This window comes from Falco punctatus (assembly GCF_963210335.1).
Source record: "Falco punctatus genome assembly, chromosome: 6".
Lineage (NCBI taxonomy): Eukaryota > Metazoa > Chordata > Aves > Falconiformes > Falconidae > Falco > Falco punctatus.
The window spans coordinates 38502478-38521006 of record NC_137585.1 but is presented as its reverse complement, the minus strand read 5'-3'; the positions used below and the strand labels follow the sequence as shown (position 1 = coordinate 38521006).

The 18529-nt window shown below is 43.0% G+C and overlaps 2 protein-coding genes across 3 annotated transcripts; both read left to right on the top strand.

Annotated features, from left to right (window-relative positions):
* Positions 1-7: 7 nt before the first annotated feature.
* SMCO3 (single-pass membrane protein with coiled-coil domains 3) lies at positions 8-685 on the top strand (the record flags this gene model as incomplete). Its single annotated transcript, XM_080391625.1, has 1 exon — positions 8-685. The coding sequence occupies one exon, from the start codon at positions 8-10 to the stop codon at positions 683-685; it is 678 nt and encodes a 225-aa protein (XP_080247751.1).
* A 4310-nt stretch (positions 686-4995) lies between these two features.
* WBP11 (WW domain binding protein 11) lies at positions 4996-18449 on the top strand. Of its 2 annotated transcripts, XM_080393114.1 has the most exons (13): positions 4996-5197; positions 6569-6615; positions 6867-6980; positions 7778-7809; positions 9015-9108; positions 9496-9692; positions 10538-10671; positions 11361-11560; positions 12459-12653; positions 13092-13193; positions 14035-14343; positions 15756-15938; positions 16555-18449. In XM_080393114.1, exons 3-13 carry the CDS (start codon positions 6917-6919, stop codon positions 16986-16988), a joined length of 1944 nt encoding a protein of 647 aa, XP_080249240.1. In that variant the 5' UTR covers positions 4996-5197; positions 6569-6615; positions 6867-6916; the 3' UTR covers positions 16989-18449. The 2 variants fall into 2 exon arrangements, with proteins under 2 accessions (XP_080249240.1, XP_080249239.1); XM_080393113.1 differs by lacking the exon at positions 6569-6615.
* Positions 18450-18529: the final 80 nt, after the last annotated feature.

Sequence of the window (18529 nt, the reverse complement as noted above, 5' to 3'; positions counted from 1 at the left end):
CTAAAGAATGGCACTGAGTGACCTCCTTTACCCAGATAACCCCAAAAGAAGGCAAGAATTGATCCATCTGCACCAGGAATTGCTCGACTGCATGTCCACAAATTTCCATGCAACAAATGAGCTAGCTGGAGTGCTGAATGAACACCTGGGCTGTACAATTACCCTCATTCAGATGAAAGAGAGCAGCACTGTCAAGGAAAACTGTGACATCATCATTCAAGCGATGAGTGAGATTCAGCATCAAGTGCAGAAGATTGATAGTGACATGAAGGAAAAGCTAGAGCCTGTGCTGTACCAAAAGCTGTATGACATCAAAGAGCCTGAGTTGGAGAAAATTGCAATAGCCCATAAAGTTTTTTCTGTTGTTCTTGGAGAAGCAACTTCAACAGCTGGGATGGTAGCTATCAAACTTCTTGGCTCCAACCTTATAACTCTCACTGTAAGCAAGCTCGTCAGTCTCCTTGCACAGATTGGGGCATCTGTTCTTGGGGGAATCAGCATCACCATTCTTGGGCTCGGCATTGAAATGATCCTTCATGCCATCCTGGGAGCCGTGGAGAGGAATCAGCTTCTCACAGCTGTGAGAAGCTATGAGGAGCACCTGGCTGAATTTAAAACAGCCTCAGAAAAGTACCAGCGTGCCATAAATGAAGTGACTTCTTTGGTGAGACAGCAGGTTCAGTGAATGAAGTTGCAGTACTCCTTCCTGCTGTGACAGTGGCTGCAGCACCTATGCCTGCAGAAACCTTTTCAATTCATTATGGTAAATGAACTACTGATGGCTTTTTCTCTTATTAGTAGCAGCAGAGCAAGAGATGTGACAGATCAGGGAATTGGCACTGAAATATATTAATAGGGAACTGGCTTATAGATGCTTCATGGAGGTAATGCTTCAAATACTTTGCACCTTTCCTTCAGCTGTTTTCTGGAATGCTTTGTAGATAACCTTGAACTGTAATTTGTACCAGTGACAGTAATACTCACTGCTAGAGCAGTAGTGGTGAGAAGACGTGATTTTTTCTTGTTGTGTTTCTATATAACAGATGACAACATGATGGGAAAAAAAAATTTCAACATGCTGGTCCTTGTCATCATCTGGAGGGCTCATCAGGACAGCTATGGTTGCTATACTCTTAGTGTGGATTAGTGCTAAATCTGATAGGCTGAATTCCCTGTACGCTGAACTGCTTACAAGGACTAGCTGAAGCATATTTAACTACTATTTCCTGTCCCATCCCTGCCAAAGAAGCCAAACAGAGATCTTCTTTAAATAAAGTCTAATCCCACTAGATTAGCAGGTAAGAGAAATATGGGCCTACAGGTAAACACACAGAACCTTGTCCCACAACTGAGAGAAAGCAGCTGCAGTGCTCTAGGCATGCTTGACTGTAAATAACCTCTTATGTTCAGCAATGCCCTGCTCCTGGCAACTCATAGGTAAACATTTCTCTGAACAGTTGTTGCTCTGTTGATTGAAATGTCTGTTACAGCCTTATTAATGCACTAAATTTATTTTCAAGTGCTTTACGCAGTCCCACCAACATGGGACTGCCAAAAGTATGCTTAGATTCTGCATTTCAGAATATGCTACCAAATGCCCTTATTTTTCAGGTTTTGAAAACAAAGCTTGAAGCAAAAACATGATTTGCAGTCTCTTGCTCTGCTTTTGCTGTGGTTTGCTTTTTTTGCTTTGATATTTGGGGGGGGGGGAGGTAATTTACAAATTAATAAAAATGTACCTGAGTACTGTAAGACTTCTCTTTCCTGTACTTGGTTTGGTTGTTGGTTGTTTTTTCCTGTCTGAAAACCCAATCTTAAAACAAATATTGAAAAAAAAATAAAATTAATTATAGATGCAACTTATAAATGCTTTTTTATATCCATGATAGACCGCTCTTTTTTAGTAAAAGCTTCCCCCATACTAAAAGCTTATTCAAATTCATGCGTTTGTTAATATTTAATATTAGAGATATTAGATTATTATAATAATAACTAGATCATGCCTATGAAAATAAAGACATGGGTGAGAGCGCAACAGGGAAGATCTACACTGGATTCATAACCCTTCCATTCTGGGTTTTGGTTTTTGTTGTGCAGGTTTTTCCCCCCCCACTGTTCCCATTTTAATCATCTTTGCTGACTTCTCTCTGCTTTTGTGTTCAAAAGCCACCAGATGGCAATGCAGCTGCTGGCTTTCAAGCATCTCTGCCAGCTAGATGGGTGCTAGGTACTTACAAACTGGGACCAGCACAGACTGCACACTGGGCAGTGTGGGTCAAGAAAGCCAATTTAGAGGAGGCAAAAAGCTCTGCCTTGCCTCACATGAGGTATTGTGGTGGGTGATATGGTGACCTGAGGCATCATTTCGCCAAGATGCGACATCTCCCATCTCCTGACATGTGGCGCCTGGTTTAGAGGTACTTGTTTAGAGGCAAGAGACTGTCGATCAGCAGAACAGTGATATTGAGTGTTAGAGAGGCAGGAGTTCCTGGCTCCTACCGACTTTCTACATGCAAATGTGCATTCTCATTTAGGAAGAAACCCCACCAAATCGCTACATATGTTTGCAAGACTGCCAATCACGGCTATATGAGAACAGTGGAGTCAAATAAAAACAAATCTGTTGTACTTTTTAGGCAGTTTGTCCACATTTTCTCGAAAGCAAATTCCAAGCTGTGTCAGGGTAAATGTGATACGCAATAAAGAATGTAAAGATACACAATTTCTATTCACCTCTTGATAGATCCTTGTTCCTGGTGGGTTTAAAGGAAAGCTGGCTTGCCCACAGAAGCTGGTGTGGCAGGTGTAATGCCCATGAGATGTTGGAAGATGTTGAAGATGTTGGAGATGTTGGAGACTGGTGGGCAGCAGCCTGTCCCTCCGCTTATGAGGTAGGGTGCTGTGAGCTCACAGAGGCCAGGCCAGCATCCCCAGCCAGCTAAGAGAGCTGCCCGTGACCTCATAGAGGGGTATAGCAACATACAGCCATAACAAGGTGGGTTTGAAGTCAAAAAACCTGCTGATCAGCTTGGGATCTTCTCAAACTCTTTCCCCCAACTCTAGCAGTAAGAAAATCAATGGGTTTTACTTGCATTACCAACAGTTACATACTTGAACTGAGTGCAACTGGCTAGATGTAAAGGAGAGCATCCAGTGGAGTGTTACTCTAGCTTAGCTCTGTTTCTGCTGGGTAACTGAAAGTCTGTCCCACAAAATAAAAAATAATTCCTGCTCTCTCTAGCTCTCTGACCAGTCTTACACTTGGTCCTCCAAAGATGTTATAACCAGCCTGTTGATGCTTCTCCTCTAGACTCCCCGGAGCTGCCCCTTGGTGTGGCAGAAGTCCCAAGTGAGAAATGAGAGGACTATGGTCCTCCAAGTCAGCAGACACTGCTGGGAGAAAGCAGTTAAGACTGAGGCAGTACCACTGTCCTCACTGAGCCCAGTATTACCATGACAGAAGACCCCAAGCCTTGTGAGAAGAGGCCAATCTTCAAAGCCTCAGCTATCCCCCTCTCCAGTGACATAGCACATGACAGGCATGTGCATGGCTACAGTATTCCTATCACACCCCCTCAAGCATCCCCCCCCTCTGCTCAGACTGTTGTTCTGGTGAAAAGATGAAGAATTATAACTGTATAATATGCATGTTTCAAATAAGAACAGTTCCAAAGAAGAAAAAAACCTGTAAACCAGCACAAACCAGTCTAAGCTGCTTCCAAACCTGTGTAGAAACAAACACTGGATTGTTGCAATGGAAATCTGCCCTGCAGCAAATTCTTTCTGGTAACAAGAACCATGTAACAGAACAGGCCAAGGAGGCACAGGGTGCGGATGGCTGCTGTGTACATGGTTAGCAAGACTCCTAGGTGCTGAGAGCTCTTGAAGCTCTGTCTCTGAGGATGCCTCTGGGCTGGCCACTTGCTGACTTAGATTTTGTGCGGTTTGCAGCTGATGTCGGTGTTAATGTGACGTGCAGCTTGTAGTCTTGCTCTTGCCCACCCTGCAAGGATCCTTTGTAATTTTCAAGTTTGCCAACTAAGCCTCCATTATTTGAAAAACTGTAACAACATCGTGTTGCATGGTACCTTCACCCAGAGCAGGGGGTCTAAAAATCCTGCTTGGGCGTTAGACCACCTCTGCTGTCAGGTGCTTTGGTGAATAGAAAAATGTCCTTCCTGTAACCTCCCCCTGGCATGTTGTTTCTTCAGGCCTGCACCCATCCTTCATTGCTTGCCCCCTCCTTATTCACAGTGATGTAACTGGTCTCCCAGGGGCTGTTTTGTCTACCTTTATCCTGGTTTTTCATGTGTCTGGGGACTTTTGCTGGGAGAGGCACTTTGGGCAATGAGGTGTAACAGTTCCTACCGAAGTGTCCACCAGCCTCTGCAAAGCTGATCACACCGCAAGAGTGGCTGCAGTGAAAGACAAGTAACAGAGCAGTTTCTGCGGTCCCTGCTGGCTCCAGACTGTGTTCGTTGTATGGCCCGGGTTGCCTGATGAATGTCATCCGGTCCCTTTTCTCTGGTAGTCCCCCCAAACAGCAGCTGGCACAGGAGCCTAACCGAGGGGTGCCAAGGGATGCCAGCCCTACTAACAGGGGAGCAGTGCTGCGTTCAGGCCAACCCAGCAAGCAACGCGTATTAACGGCTGAGACTAGGCGGGCCTCCTGCACCCTCAGCGCTTCTTCGCCCCCATTCCCCACGGACAGGGGCTTCTCGCGGCCCCGCCGTGTTTGGGGGCAGGGAGGCGCTGCGCAGCCCCCCCCAGGAGAGCGCGGGGGCAGTGCCCGCAGTGACCACGTTCACAGGGCTCCTCTTCTGCCACAGCGCGTTTCCATCGCCGGTCGCACCGGCACGGCACTCCCGCACCCCACAGGCGCCACCGGCCGCCGCTCCGCTGCCCTGCCTGCCAGCCACGCCCCCTGCCCGCCTCCCGGCCCCACCCCCTGCCCACCCATAGAGGAGCCTCCAGGCGGGGCAGCGAGGGGCGGCGGAATCAGTCGGAGCTGACGCGCCAAAGTCGCCACTTCCGGAGCGCGGTTCCGCGCGGCGCGGCACGGCACGGCAGTCGCGCTTTGCGGCGGCGCGCCATTCGGTCCCGGTTCAAGATGGCGGTGGGGCCGCGGCGGCGGGGAGCGCGGGGGTTATAGAGGCCGCAGTAGGAGAGAGCCGGGCCGCCCCGGCCGGGCGGAGGGGTGAGAGGACCGGGGCCGTGCTGGGGTGGGGGGAAGAGGAAGGGAAGCGAAGCGAAGCGAGGGGAAGGCGGCGGTTTGCACTGCGCCTTCGCTTCCTCCGCCGCGGGAGGAGGGTAGGCAGTCGTGTGCCTCGTGGGAGGCTTTCTGCCTCTGTCCTCAGTGAGCAAAAAAATAATCATAACTTTAGTGGTTGTTGTTTTTTTCACTTTCGGATGTTAGTTTGTAGCATTGAAGCTCTTAGCTTTGTGCCCGAAGAGGATTTGGGGTCAAGGTTTCAGAAGTTTATTCTCTTTCTCTTTAGCCTTTAAATGTTATAAATACGAGGTGCAACTCTTAACTTCTATCTCTGTTTGGTGAGCTTCCCGCCTAAAGAAATGATAGTGTCATGCAAAAAAGTCATGATCTTAGAAAAAGGGAATATGTTTTTGGGGATCACAAATCGTGGGGTGCTCTGGCAAACAGCAGGCCACCTGAGAGCGTAACCTGGTAGCGTAAGCCGTGAGCAGAGCTCTGCAGATTTTAACTAGTCAGTGCATTGAATGGGGTCAGTTCTTGGAGCTTGCTAGGGACCCCTTCTGTTGGGCCATAAAGTATGAAATGAAGCACAGAGCTTAAATGTCTTTCTGGGGGGTAAGGGGAGGCATGTAATTTAGTAGTTTGGAGGTAGTATCTTATGTAAGCATGAGAAAAGGATGCACATAGTGACTGCAGTTAGGCTGCAGAAAACTTCATATCGAACTTGTGAATGCTTTCACTTTGGTGGTGATCTATTTGGATGCAGTATGGTGACTAGAAAGCTACATCCCAGCAGCTCCTAAATTTCAGAGGGTGTTTTAGATTTTGGGGTAGAATCTGTTGTGTGGTGGGATTATTTTGTTGTTTGCCGTATGTCCCGCCCCCGCTTCCCCCCCTCATCCCCCTCTCCCAACACACAATGTTTTGGCAGGGAAGTAGGGGTGGAGGTGGGGGGAGATTAGAGCTGTGAGAGAAACATCACAGGTGGTAGTTTAGACACTTACATAGTTGAAGAAATGTCTAAAGACAGGAAATAACTCTTTCCAGAGTAACCTTTTTTCTCTGGTCATCATAACATAGCTTGAAATAACACTGATGGAGGTAGAGAGCATAAGAGCAGTGGTTTATGGGGAGGAGAAGACACAGATGTGTATGGAACACATGTTGGATACGGTGGGTACTTGGGAGAGAAATCAAGGCAGCCTAAAAGTCTGAGAAAAGGAGGAAATTTGTGGGAAACATTTGAAAGAGGAATGGAAATGTAAAAATTGGAGAGCTTATATAAAAGTAAATGAAAAGCTAGAAGGGCTCTGATATGCTGTTATAAAAATACAATGTATGTTTCTCTTTCCCCAGTTCCTCACCATGGTATAAGCAAGAAGCTTCTCGGTTTGAATTTTGGAGTGAGTAATGGAGTAGATGATTATCTTAAAATAGGTGCTTAGTAAAGTAGTAGTAAGTAGGTACTTAGTTAAATAGTAGTACTTAGTTAATGTAGGGTGATTTTGATGTGAATGCCTGAGCCTGTAGTAGGGTTTGAGGACCTCACAAGTATTTGCTTTTTTTGAGGGAGCAACTTGCTGATACAGAGAAGAGAAATAAGCATATTCAACCTACTGGTGCATAGGACCTGAAACCATGTCATCTTTTCCAGATCTGTCTTTTTTAAAGGATTTTTTTTGAGGCAGAAGGGAAAAGGTCAAAATGGGGCGGAGATCTACATCATCCACCAAGAGTGGGAAGTTTATGAATCCCACGGATCAGGCCCGTAAGTATTTGTAAAAGCTAAGCAGATGGGAATGGGGGAGTCTTAGGGAAGCAGATAAAAAGCTTTCTCTGATGATATGATCTTCACCTGTGAATCAGAATTGAGTTTCCCTATTTTGAAAAATTGTATTTGAGTTTTGTTAAAAAAAAATATCCTGATAAACCTGCTTGCTTTCATGCTGTTGCTTCTTTTAGTTTTTGCTGTAGTTATCAGTGTTCAAAGACCTTTGTACCTAGCTTTTGACTAAACTGCAAGCTGTTTCTTGGGACTTAGTTTCTGTTTGAAGCTAGAATTTGAGAAATGTTAAATTTTGTAGATGCTCTGTTTAGATGAGGGAATTGTCTAACCGTTTTTTCCTTTTGGCAGTATGCCAGATACTCTGCTAAGCAGAGAAAGAAAATCTTGACTTCCACAGTGAATGTACTTTATTTCAGATGCATACTCAAAGCCTACATATTTTTAAAGTGGGTTGTCTGTTGAATCTGTTTCAGCTTCTGGGCAGCAGTCCTTTCATGACTGCACATATCGCTCTGACTTTTGCTGCCTGTTCTTTTTTGTATACAAATGCCGCTGCTTCTGGAGACATGAAGACTGCTGTATCCCTTTTGTGTAACACATGAAAAATGTTTCATGCTGTATTTATCAGTAGCAAGATGAGTTAAACAGTTATAGTATGTGTAAAATGAGTGAACTCTTGAGAAACAGCACTAATCTTGATGAAGGAAAGGTTCTTCATGGATTTGATTGTCTCTTTCAAGTCTTCACTTTTTCTTTCTTTTTTCCCCCCTCCTTTCTAGGGAAGGAAGCTCGGAAAAGGGAACTAAAGAAGGTAAATAAAAAGATCAGGAATGAGTACAGGCAATGCCAAGTAAAAAGTATGATGTTTGTGACTGTATTGGGCTGCGGCTGATGCATAGACTACAGATGTTTTGGTTGATATTCTAAGATTGACTTCAGAAAATACTTTCCAAACGAGTAGCTTAAGAAAACATAAATGGAAATCTTGTTTTGGGTAACTGTCTCATCATCTGTCGCAGCACTCTCCAAACTATCAAGCTGCAACAAGGTCTTTTACCATCTCATACCAGCATACTCTTCATGCTCTCTGCTGCCTTCTCCTCGTTTAACCTCATCCAGGGTGTGTGTTCCCTCTCTTCTCTCTGCTTCTTCCTCTCTTACCTCTTCCTTGGCTGCTCTTGTGCCTTCCCCCAGCACAGCCATCACCGCTGTCTAGCTGGACCCGCTCTGTACCCACCACCGCTGTGGGCTGCTGCCACGTCTGGCCGTGTACTCTGCCACTATTGCCCTTTACCCTCAGTCTCTTAACTCCACGACAGTCAGGCTTCCTTCTCTTTGATCCCAACAGCTCACCTTTACCGGTGTCTGATCCAGATCCCCAGGCTCTTCCCTCCTATCTCAATGTGATCTGGATCACAGGCTATCCCTGCCTGTTTCTGCTACATTGGGCACTGCCGTCACTGTTCAAAACTTCAAACATTCCCCAGCACAGCCATCACTGCTGTCGCTGCTCATTACACTCAGCCTCATAATCTGAAAGGCCTCACATGGGGCACCAATTGTCACAGCACTCTCCAAACTATCAAGCTGCAACAAGGTCTTTTACCATCTCGGTCATCTGCTGTGTTCTAACTTGTAATGATTACAGTTTTTGAAATGTTATTTTAAGTACTTGGGAATTAAAAAAAACCCACCTAAACAACAGATAAACTACCTAAGACTTGCATACTTTTTTAGTGTGTTTTAACTGTATGCATTTTGTCAGTTGGTTATCTTGTTGATTGTATGTATCTTAATCTGAGTGAACGAGTTCCAGAAGCATTTGTAATTAGCAAGATAGCCAGAATTTTTAATTCCCTTTGCTGCAGATTTGTGCTGTGGTTAGTATTTGCACGACATCTTGAGGTGTGTTTTTCCTGCAGACTGGAAATACTGAGAAGGGGGTATTTGATACAGCTGTTATCGCTCTCTCTTCTGTGACACTTTTCTGATCTGCTTGATCTCTGATTTTCTTAGAACAAAAAGCAACGAATGATGGTACGAGCAGCTGTACTGAAGATGAAAGATCCAAAGCAGATTATCAGGGACATGGAGAAATTGGATGAGATGGGTGAGTGAGAGATACCAGGTGTTGGACTTAGGCAGTGGTTTATGGAGATGCATGACAAAGTTTTAAGGGATGACTAGGAGACTAAAATAGAGTAATGTTTTTCCTTTTCTGTTAGAAGGGGAGATTCTATGAACAATTGGGGATTAATTATGATTTGAGGTGGTATGTTGCCATCAAAGATAACTTTTTTTTTTCCAGGAAGGTGGCTGATAATGAGTAGTGTGTGTGATATTAACGTAAAGTTGAAGGAGAGGATTATCATAAGGCTGAAGACTTCCTGAAAATAGGGGTTGAAAATTGTTTGCTTTGAAGTTGTTTCGTTCATCACAGTTGTGCAGTAGAGTAACCTAGGAATTTTTGGGCTTGTTTTTTGTGGTCTTGTATTAGAGTTTAACCCAGTACAGCAACCACAACTTAATGAAAAAGTGCTAAAGGATAAACGCAAAAAACTTCGTGAGACTTTTGAGCGTATCTTGCGGCTCTATGAGAAAGAGAATCCTGACATCTATAAAGAACTGCGCAAGCTGGAAGTAGAGTATGAGCAGAAGAGATCACAACTCAGCCAATATTTTGATGCTGTCAAGGTAATAATTATTCTTTCAGGCTTGTAATTGTGGTAGGGTATAATTTTTGCTAGTTAAGCGTGACATTTGGAAAGGAAGAGAACTTTTGAGAGACAGTGTATATGTCGTGGCCCATATTAAGTACTTACATGAATTTGCGTAGTATCTTTAGTTACAGCATTTCAGTAAGGACAGCATGGGGGTTGTCAAGTCTGTTCTCATCTCTGATATACTGATTTCATTCAATGTGATGTTACAGGGGAAAGGGAAATTTTAAGTTGCAAATTAACAATATGAGAGTTTGTTTTCTGTATTGGAGAGAGAGCTTGTGAATGTGCAGTTGATATTTCTGTGAATTTCTGCTAAAACTGTTGCTGGAAACAATGAGAATCCTTTGGCATTCCTTTAAAGGGTTTTCTTTGACATTCTTCTCTACCCTATTGGAGAACATAATGTTGCCCAACTGCAAGTATCTGTAAGATTATAATTTTTTTCTTTTGGAATATGCAGCAGCTTATAACTTTTGCCTTCTGGATACTTAAATACAGACATACTTGTCTGTAGCCCCTTTGCTTTGGGGCTGAAGGTCTAAAAGGAAATGGAAATATGACTGATTTTGAAATAGTAAAGCCTTTCAGAGGTGCACTGCATGTATTTGTTTTGCATTGAAAGCTTTTACTGCTGACATTTTCCCAAGTATTTTTCATGAACTGCTACAAGGTAACATGCCCTAAGAACAGACAACTTGGCAAGTGATGGCAGGTCCCATGTGTTCTGTACTCTGAAAGGTAATGAGGTTGTGCAGTAGTTTCTGTGGGAGTAACCAATTATCTCTTTTTTTTTTTTTTTCTTTTTTTCCTCCCCAGAATGCTCAGCATGTTGAAGTGGAAAGTATCCCCTTACCAGATATGCCACATGCTCCCTCCAACATCCTCATACAGGACATTCCCCTTCCAGGGGCCCAGCCACCTTCTATCCTCAAGAAGACATCAGCCTATGGGTAAGTGAAAAAAGAAACTTGGGAAGGGAAGAAAAAAGGAGCACTCTTATTACTGGGGAGGAGCTAAGGGTAGAAACAGAGTTAGTATTGACAGCAGAAATGAGGAATTCTGTATGAGTGAATTGTACTTTTCTTGTAACCAAAGCCCTTTTAAATCTTTCTCTACTATTACAGGTTTTTGTTTAAAGTGCTTTGAGTAATACACTGTATCTTCCAGTGTTTGTCTTTCTGCATATCAGTAAAACTTAAAGCTTTGCCACTTTGAACATCAATGCCCCTTAAATTGCCGTATGTGTTTTTTAGTCTTACTAGTATGTTGAGTTTAAACTTCTGGTTTACTTACTAGGTTTGTCATTCTAATACTAGTTCTGTTTCTTTTGGAACAGCCTTCTGTTTTCACCAACTTTGTAATTATTTCATTCTGCTTCTTTGTTGGGATTCAAGTCTTGCTTTATTTGTTGTCTTCAGTTGCCTTCCAAAAAGCTTACTTTTGTCTGACCTTCAGCAGTCGTGTCTTTGTATGGGGTTGTAAACTCCTTGAGACGAATCTATTCTTTATAAATGCTCATGTTTCTTCTTAGAAGGCTGCTGTGTAAGCAATTGAGACAAGGCTAAAGTATTCTGTTAAGTGCATGTTTGCTTTCATTTGTTTGTGTTCCTACCATTTTCATTTCCTTTCTTATTTCCAGACCACCAGTTCGGTCTATTTCTGTACTTCCTCCTCCTGGGCTTGGTGTTCCACGTTTACCTCCAGGCAGGAAACCCCCTGGACCTCCACCAGGGCCACCTCCACCTCAAGTCCTACAGATGTATGGCCGTAAAGTGGGTTTCACCTTGGAGATGGCTCCTCGAAGGCGAGAAGAGGAGATTTCTTACAGTTCTGAAGCAGGTAAGGATTTTCCTATTACTGTCTGGGGTTTTGAGTTCTGTGTTTTGCTGCTAATAATAGTACTAGTACAAACATAGTGTGCCCTAGACAAGGTATTCTCTGAGCATTATGGGTGTTAATACTGCTTGAAGGACTCTTTATAAGCGATTATGCCTCTGAGGTGATTCTGGTATATTTCATAATATCTGCATTATTGTTATCAGCAATGTTTTAAGTGTTGAAACTTTTGATTTTAACTTTCAGAATCTTTGTAATTAGGTTGCACAGTTTAAATATTTTTCTATGTAATCTTAACAGTGCTGAAACATTGTACATAGTGTCCCTTAAGAAAAACACAGCCATCTTCAGAGAAGTCTTCCTTTTTAAAAAAAAAAAAAAAAAACAAAAAAAAAACAAAAAAAAAAACAAAAACCAACACCCCCCCCCCCCCCCCCCCCCCCCCCCCCCCCCCAACCAAAACCAACCCTGAAAACCCACCCCAAACCAAAATCACAACAACAAAACCCCCAGCCAACCCTGGGTATGCATTTGGTAGGAGAGCCTAGATCCTCCTTTTCACCCAGTTACTGTATCGTCCTTAGAAACTTGTGAATGCGTAGATCAGATTTATTGCATACTGGAAAGCATCAAAGTATCTTAATAGTGGACTTTTGGCAAACAAATGGTCTAATGAGTTACAGATAGGAGTTGCCTTCACTTGTTTCTATGCAAATTAACCAGCTGGTTAATAGTAAGTCTTATAAGTAGACTCTCAAGACTGTGTGCTAAACAGTAAAGGGTTGACAATATGTCTATGCTGTTGCTGAGGGGATTTTTCTAACTGTAGATATACACTGATGTGTAAGACAATGTTTTGTATTTTAAGTTTATTCATTTCCTAATACTTTGCTTCCTGCAGGACAGCGAGGGCATGAAGATGATATGTCCAGTACTAGTGAAGATGAAGGTTATCCTGAGGATATGGATCAAGACAAGCATGATGAGAGTAGTGATGATAGTGACAGCGATAGGTCAGATGCAGACAGTGAAGGCGAGGACTTTCTGCATCGTGATAATGACAAGGAGAGGGAAGGTGGTGAAGAAAAGAAATCAGGTATGGTGGAAAGCTGCACATGGGGGTTAGATTTTTTTTTTTTCCGAAGAGAAACACTACTTAACAGAGTCTGTGTCTGTTTTCCTGACGCTGGGGTGGTGGTGGAGTAATTTGTTTAGCCAGCTAATTCAGTTCTAACTCACCTAAATTACAGCTGAGTAATTTTTACCAGTAGATGGATCAGAAGGAAATGATCTTTTTTGCTTTTGGATAGTGTTTGGGTTTGTTTTTTTACTGCTTTGGGGAGACAAATTCATAGAGAATACTAGATTAGCAAAACTTCAAATAATCAGTAACACCAATGTTTTAACCCTTATGTAAGGAGCATCGTTATGTTAGAATGATATGTTATCCATACCAGGTAGGAGACTTAAATCTATCTTATTTTTATTTTCTTCCCACCTCCCACCACCCTTGCCCATGCTTTGCTTTCCCCAGGTCATAGTGTACGGTTTGCAGACATGCCTGGGAAGTCACGAAAAAAGAAAAAGAACATGAAAGAACTGACTCCACTCCAGGCCATGATGCTACGAATGGCAGGTGAGTGAGATGGGTATATTAAGTGGAGATAATGCCATTAGGCTTCCAGTTAAGGTTTATCCAGCAAGCTGACTTTTGTTTGCACAGTTTTTATTTTATAGAGTAAATATTTTACTGTTACAATGTAATATCTGCTAAGAGTATAAACTGTGGTTAGGTATTTGTGGATTTGGGTTTTTTATTATTATTTTTTAATCTACTGGTGTGTGTTTTGCATAGCAGAGTTGAAGTTATAGTAGAAACAGGGGTTTTTTGATGTACTGGGATAGTTTTTTTCAGCTAAATTTTATCTTGCTTACTTTTTAAACAGCTGCTCAAATTAAATACGAACTTTTTAATGAAAAAGAAAGGGTGAGTCTGTAGGCTCAGCCTGTAACCTGTAAGGATTTGTACTCCCTAAAAATAACCTTTTGCAGAAATAAGTTAAACCAACCAATCTTCACTCTATCAGTTGTTTTAGAAAGACACCTTCAGTGTCTTTCAGAGGCGCTGGAGCTTCTTGGACACAGGGATTATGTTTATTTTGAGGTTAAGTCCCCATTTCCTTCCCTTCCCGCAAGCTCCCACAAACTATAGGTAAAATAGCTGCAGTTTGGATGGGTAGTAGAAGTTTCAGCTCCCATGGAAACAGATAGCTCTTGGTGGCAGAGTTCTGTCTAGAGTGGATTTATTTTTTCAATTTCTTTATTTATTTTCATTTTATGTTTAACAATAAAATGTGATCAGTTTCCTTTGAAGTAAGGTTTATCTTTCCTCTTTGTATTCTGTGTGCTCAGGTTTCTCTGATGTTCACAAAGGTATTATCTGTGGACAGATATGATAAGTATGTCTCCATTTCCAGGTCAAGAAATTCCAGAAGAAGGGAGAGAAGTGGAGGAATATTCAGAAGAGGAGGAGGAGGAGGAAGAAGACTCAGAGTCTGAAGAGACATCACAACAGCAGCAGCAGCTTAGTGAGGAAGCTCTTGCAGAGACTGCATCATCTACTGCAACTTCCCAGGCGCAACAGCAGCAACCGCCTCCACAGCCTGTTCCTCCAACTCAGATACAGGCACCTCCTATGCCTGGGCCACCTCCGCTAGGACCACCTCCGGCCCCTCCACTGAGGCCCCCAGGTCCGCCCACCGGCCTTCCTCCTGGCCCTCCACCAGGTGAATACTTTGGTTTAGTCTGGTTTGGAAGGTGCAGGCTTGTCGGTACTACAGGCAGTGTATCAGTTTGGGAGTTTTGAAGCTACAGGATGTGTACAGATGCAGTACAAGAGCCCAACGTGGTAATTGCTGAGACCTGTGTGATTTCTTCTGTGGTCAGTCTGTTGCTGTACTGTGCTTTTGAGGCATCAGGCTCTTGTAGCTGTAGTCTGCCTGATGGGCACTGGCTTGTTTGTTAGCGCTGATGCTGACAGGTGGCAGTGGAGCCAGTGCTGAGAGTATGAAGAACAGGGCCTGGTGCCACATGCCTCTCCAGTTTTGTGCCTTCCCCCTCCCCCCTTGTGGCATTCTCCCCATGCTGAGTTGAGGCATGATTAAAGAGGTTTGTGAGCTGCTACCTAGTTACAGATTTTGGTGTGGTTTGTTTTTGTGGGTGGGTTTTTTTTGGCTTTTGTGTGTTGTTTTTTTTTTTTTTTTTAAACCTACAGTGTAATGAAGGGTTCTGCTATTCTACCACTTGAATGAATGTATTTCAGTCTTGTTAGGGTAGATAACTATCCTCGGATGAAATAAGTAGTAAATTTGAATTTGTATCAATATTAGACTGCTTAGAGACAGTTGGCAATAAAGCCAAACAGTACCGGTTTGGGGGTGTTTTATAGTGTAGGATTATTTTTTTTTTGAGGGCCATCACTTGAGTTTCTTTGATCTGGAGAAAGACCATTTATTTTCTGTAAGTTGATGACATTGCCATATAGTTGAACTGGATAACATAACAGGTTGTTTTGTAATTAAAGTGTATAAACCTGTTGCTTGTTCTTAAATTGCTAAGATAACAGTTGGGCAATAGTGAGGAGCACTATATGCTGTGATTTTAATGTATTTTATCCTATATGAACACAATATTTTTGTGGGTGTGGGCAGGCATAGTTCCCTTTCCAATGTCTTCCTTGCTGTTCCATTTCTGATACTTCGTAGAGGGGGAACTTCAAGCCATTTACTTTCAATAGAGCAAAATTACTTGTTTTTCAGGCCAGAAGGGCAATCAAATGTCAGAATGAAAAGCTGGATTTGTTTTTTTAGCTGTTTAAATTCTGACAACCTCAGCTCAATATCTGTTCTCAGCTATTGCTTCATTACATGGGGAGAAGCCCTTTTTCCAAGTGGGAGATGATACTTATGTTTGACTATTACGAAGAAGCTTTACTGTAAACTCTACAGCTGCTGTCTCTTTTTGAGACTTCTAGAAGATCTGTTTAATCTGACAGCTGGCTAGTGGTAGAATAGTGTTTGAATTACTGTTGAAGATCTTTAGTAATTAGCTGCTGGGATAGTTTTGTGTTTTGTTGGGGTTTTTTGGTTGTGTTTTTTTTTTTTTTTAAACTGAACTGTTTTTGTATACTTGCTTTCAGGAGCCCCTCCGTTTCTGAGACCTCCTGGCTTACCAGGATTGCGTGGGCCTTTACCTCGACTTCTGCCACCAGGCCCTCCACCTGGGCGACCACCTGGCCCTCCCCCAGGACCCCCACCAGGTCTGCCCCCAGGTCCTCCTCCACGTGGTCCTCCTCCTCGTCTGCCCCCTCCTGCCCCACCAGGTAAAGTGTTCTGTTTGGTTCAGTACCAAGTCTTTTTGTTCTGTTTTCCCAGTTCTTGCTGTGTTGATGAAGCCAGTAAGTATAATCAGTTACCAGTTTGTTCCTGGCTGTGTTATACTATTAAATTTTCCTGTGTAATAATAAGTAATTCCATGCCACTGTGTGTAGTTTGGTAGCAAGAAACTTGTCTTCAAGAGGGGAATTTCAGAGTTTAAACTTCTGCTGGACTGTTTCTGAATAACCCCTGGGTACTATACTGGTGCTCTACTTCATGAGTTGGAGATAAGGATATTTGTTATGCCTGGTCAGACATTTTTCTGATGAGTCTGAAATTCCAGTGGGATGGATTATCAAGAAACCTTATTTTCAGTGTATAACTTTAAAATTTGAAAGGGAGCAATACACAGACTTTCAAAATCTGAGGACCAGCAGCATTTGGTCCAGGGCTGGAAACCTTGTATGTTTTGGTTTTAAAGCCAGTGCTGCTGCATTTTTTTCGTTTGTTTGTTTTTGTTTTTCCCTTCTTGGCTTTCTGAGCCTGTGTGCTTTTTTTTTTTGACTAAAGCTTGTAAGACTTCCAGGTGTGGAGTCAGCTGTTGCTGCTTCTTCTTCACAGGTATCCCACCTCCTCGCCCAGGCATGTTACGGCCACCTCTGGTGCCTCCGTTAGGACCTGCCCCACCTGGGCTCTTCCCGCCAGCTCCCATTCCAAATCCTGGGGTACTGAGTGCCCCACCCAGCTTGATTCAGCGCCCCAAGGCGGATGACACCAGTGCAGCCACCATTGAGAAGAAGGCTACAGCCACTATCAGTGCCAAGCCGCAGATCACTAACCCCAAGGCAGAGATCACTCGCTTTGTGCCCACTGCCTTGCGAGTGCGCCGGGAGAATAAAGGGGCTTCGGCCGCCTCCCAGAGAAAACAGGATGATGAGCCTGCTCTCCCATTAACCAAAGCTGCCCCTAAGGCTGGATCATCTGCCCCTATCTCTGTACAGACAAAGGATGATGTGTATGAAGCTTTCATGAAGGAAATGGAAGGTCTTCTGTGACCTGTCATAGTCCTAGTCAGCTTTCCTGCCCCTCTGAACACAGATCAGACCGCCATGGAGGAAGAAGAAGGGAAAGTCCTCCTGCAAGCAATGAAAGGGCTCGCATGACAGGGAATGGTTCCCTACCCACAGGTTAACGTGTCAGTATGCTCTGAATAGAGACTGCTGCAGATGAGGAGTGTCTGGAGACCACCTTTCAGACCTAGCATGTCCACTTGGTGGAAAGATATTACAGTAAAGGCGGTGCTGCTTCCCTCAAGTCCTCGGTCTTCCTTGGAGGGAGATAATGGTACTCTGGGGAGGGGGGTGTGGGAGTGGGGTGTGACTATGCTCTGCCTGAATCCTTGCACATCCTGAATGCTCTGGTGAGGGTAGTGGAACAGGTTTTTAAGGAGCCAGAAAAGTGTTAGCAGCATTTCATACGCATATGGTTGTCCAGGTCTTTTTTTCTGTACTATTCTTTTCTGTAAATATTTTATAATCCTGGGTTTTTTTTAGTTGCAGTGAGATTGATCAATCGTCTTTCTTCCAGGGTAGTCAGGGAGGTAATTCATGGCATATACTGTACACTGGAATTCCACACCCTATCCCCTTTATCGTCATCTTGATGGCTTTTCATCAACTGGGGAAACTTCATTTTGTCTTGTGAAAGACAATAAATGTTCAGTGTATCAAAATACTGCTTTCCTTGTTATTTGTCTAAAACTAGCACGTAGATGGAAAGGGGGGAGGTTTTTTGCTGATCTTGAGGGAGGATGGAGGCATTCTGAACCTCAGAAAAGCAAAGCAATAGCTACATTATAAATAATACATAGTCTTTTTAACTGAAGTTCTGCTCTATTCTTTAAGTTCTTAAACATCCCTTTCAACCTTTGTTGGTAGTTTGTCCTGAAGTATTACTAATAATTACAAAACTATTTTATATACTCTTATTGAAAGGTTTACTTCATATCAAGCCTCAGATACCCACCGTATGCATCTTGACCAGGCTACCATAATTAAAATTGTTTACCAATTTTTACTTAAGAGCTTGACAGATAATTTTACTTGTGGAAAATCTAATTTCAAACTCTGCAAAGTTAGTATTTTTAATGTGCAGATCCTTTAAAAAACTCATGTTTCCATTCTAAGGAATTCTTTTATTTTGGCAGAAGTATTCCTTTAGCTTCATTCACTAGACTGACAGAGCCAAATATTCCAATAACTGCTACCACATGCAAGAAACAAATATTTATTCTAATCTGAAATGGACTGCAAAATCTCTTAGGATCTTGTAGGCAAGTCAGTTTTAAGACCAGTGGGATCAGTTGTGTTGGCAATAAGCCTCTCCCAAATGAGATGCATCTTCACTGATGATAAATATTTCAAACATGCAAAGTTTTGTCTGGAATGCTGAATTTGAGCACAAGACCTAGTACTAGTAGTTAGCTATTTATGTAGGTGCCTTCATGCAGTTTAAAACTTTAAAATTCTTTTTTTTTTTTTTTATGATACAGCATGAGAGATTGATAAAACTTCAGTGTCCCTGTTAAAGGGCTTGT

Excerpts from the sequence above, each read along its gene's own strand:
- WBP11 (XM_080393113.1), top strand. The coding sequence starts at position 6,917 with ATGGGGCGGAGATCTACATCATCCACCAAGAGTGGGAAGTTTATGAAT. Across the intron at positions 6,981-7,777 it reads GAATCCCACGGATCAGGCCC|GGAAGGAAGCTCGGAAAAGG; the intron begins GTAAGTATTTGT and ends CCTCCTTTCTAG. Across the intron at positions 7,810-9,014 it reads GGAAAAGGGAACTAAAGAAG|AACAAAAAGCAACGAATGAT; the intron begins GTAAATAAAAAG and ends TGATTTTCTTAG.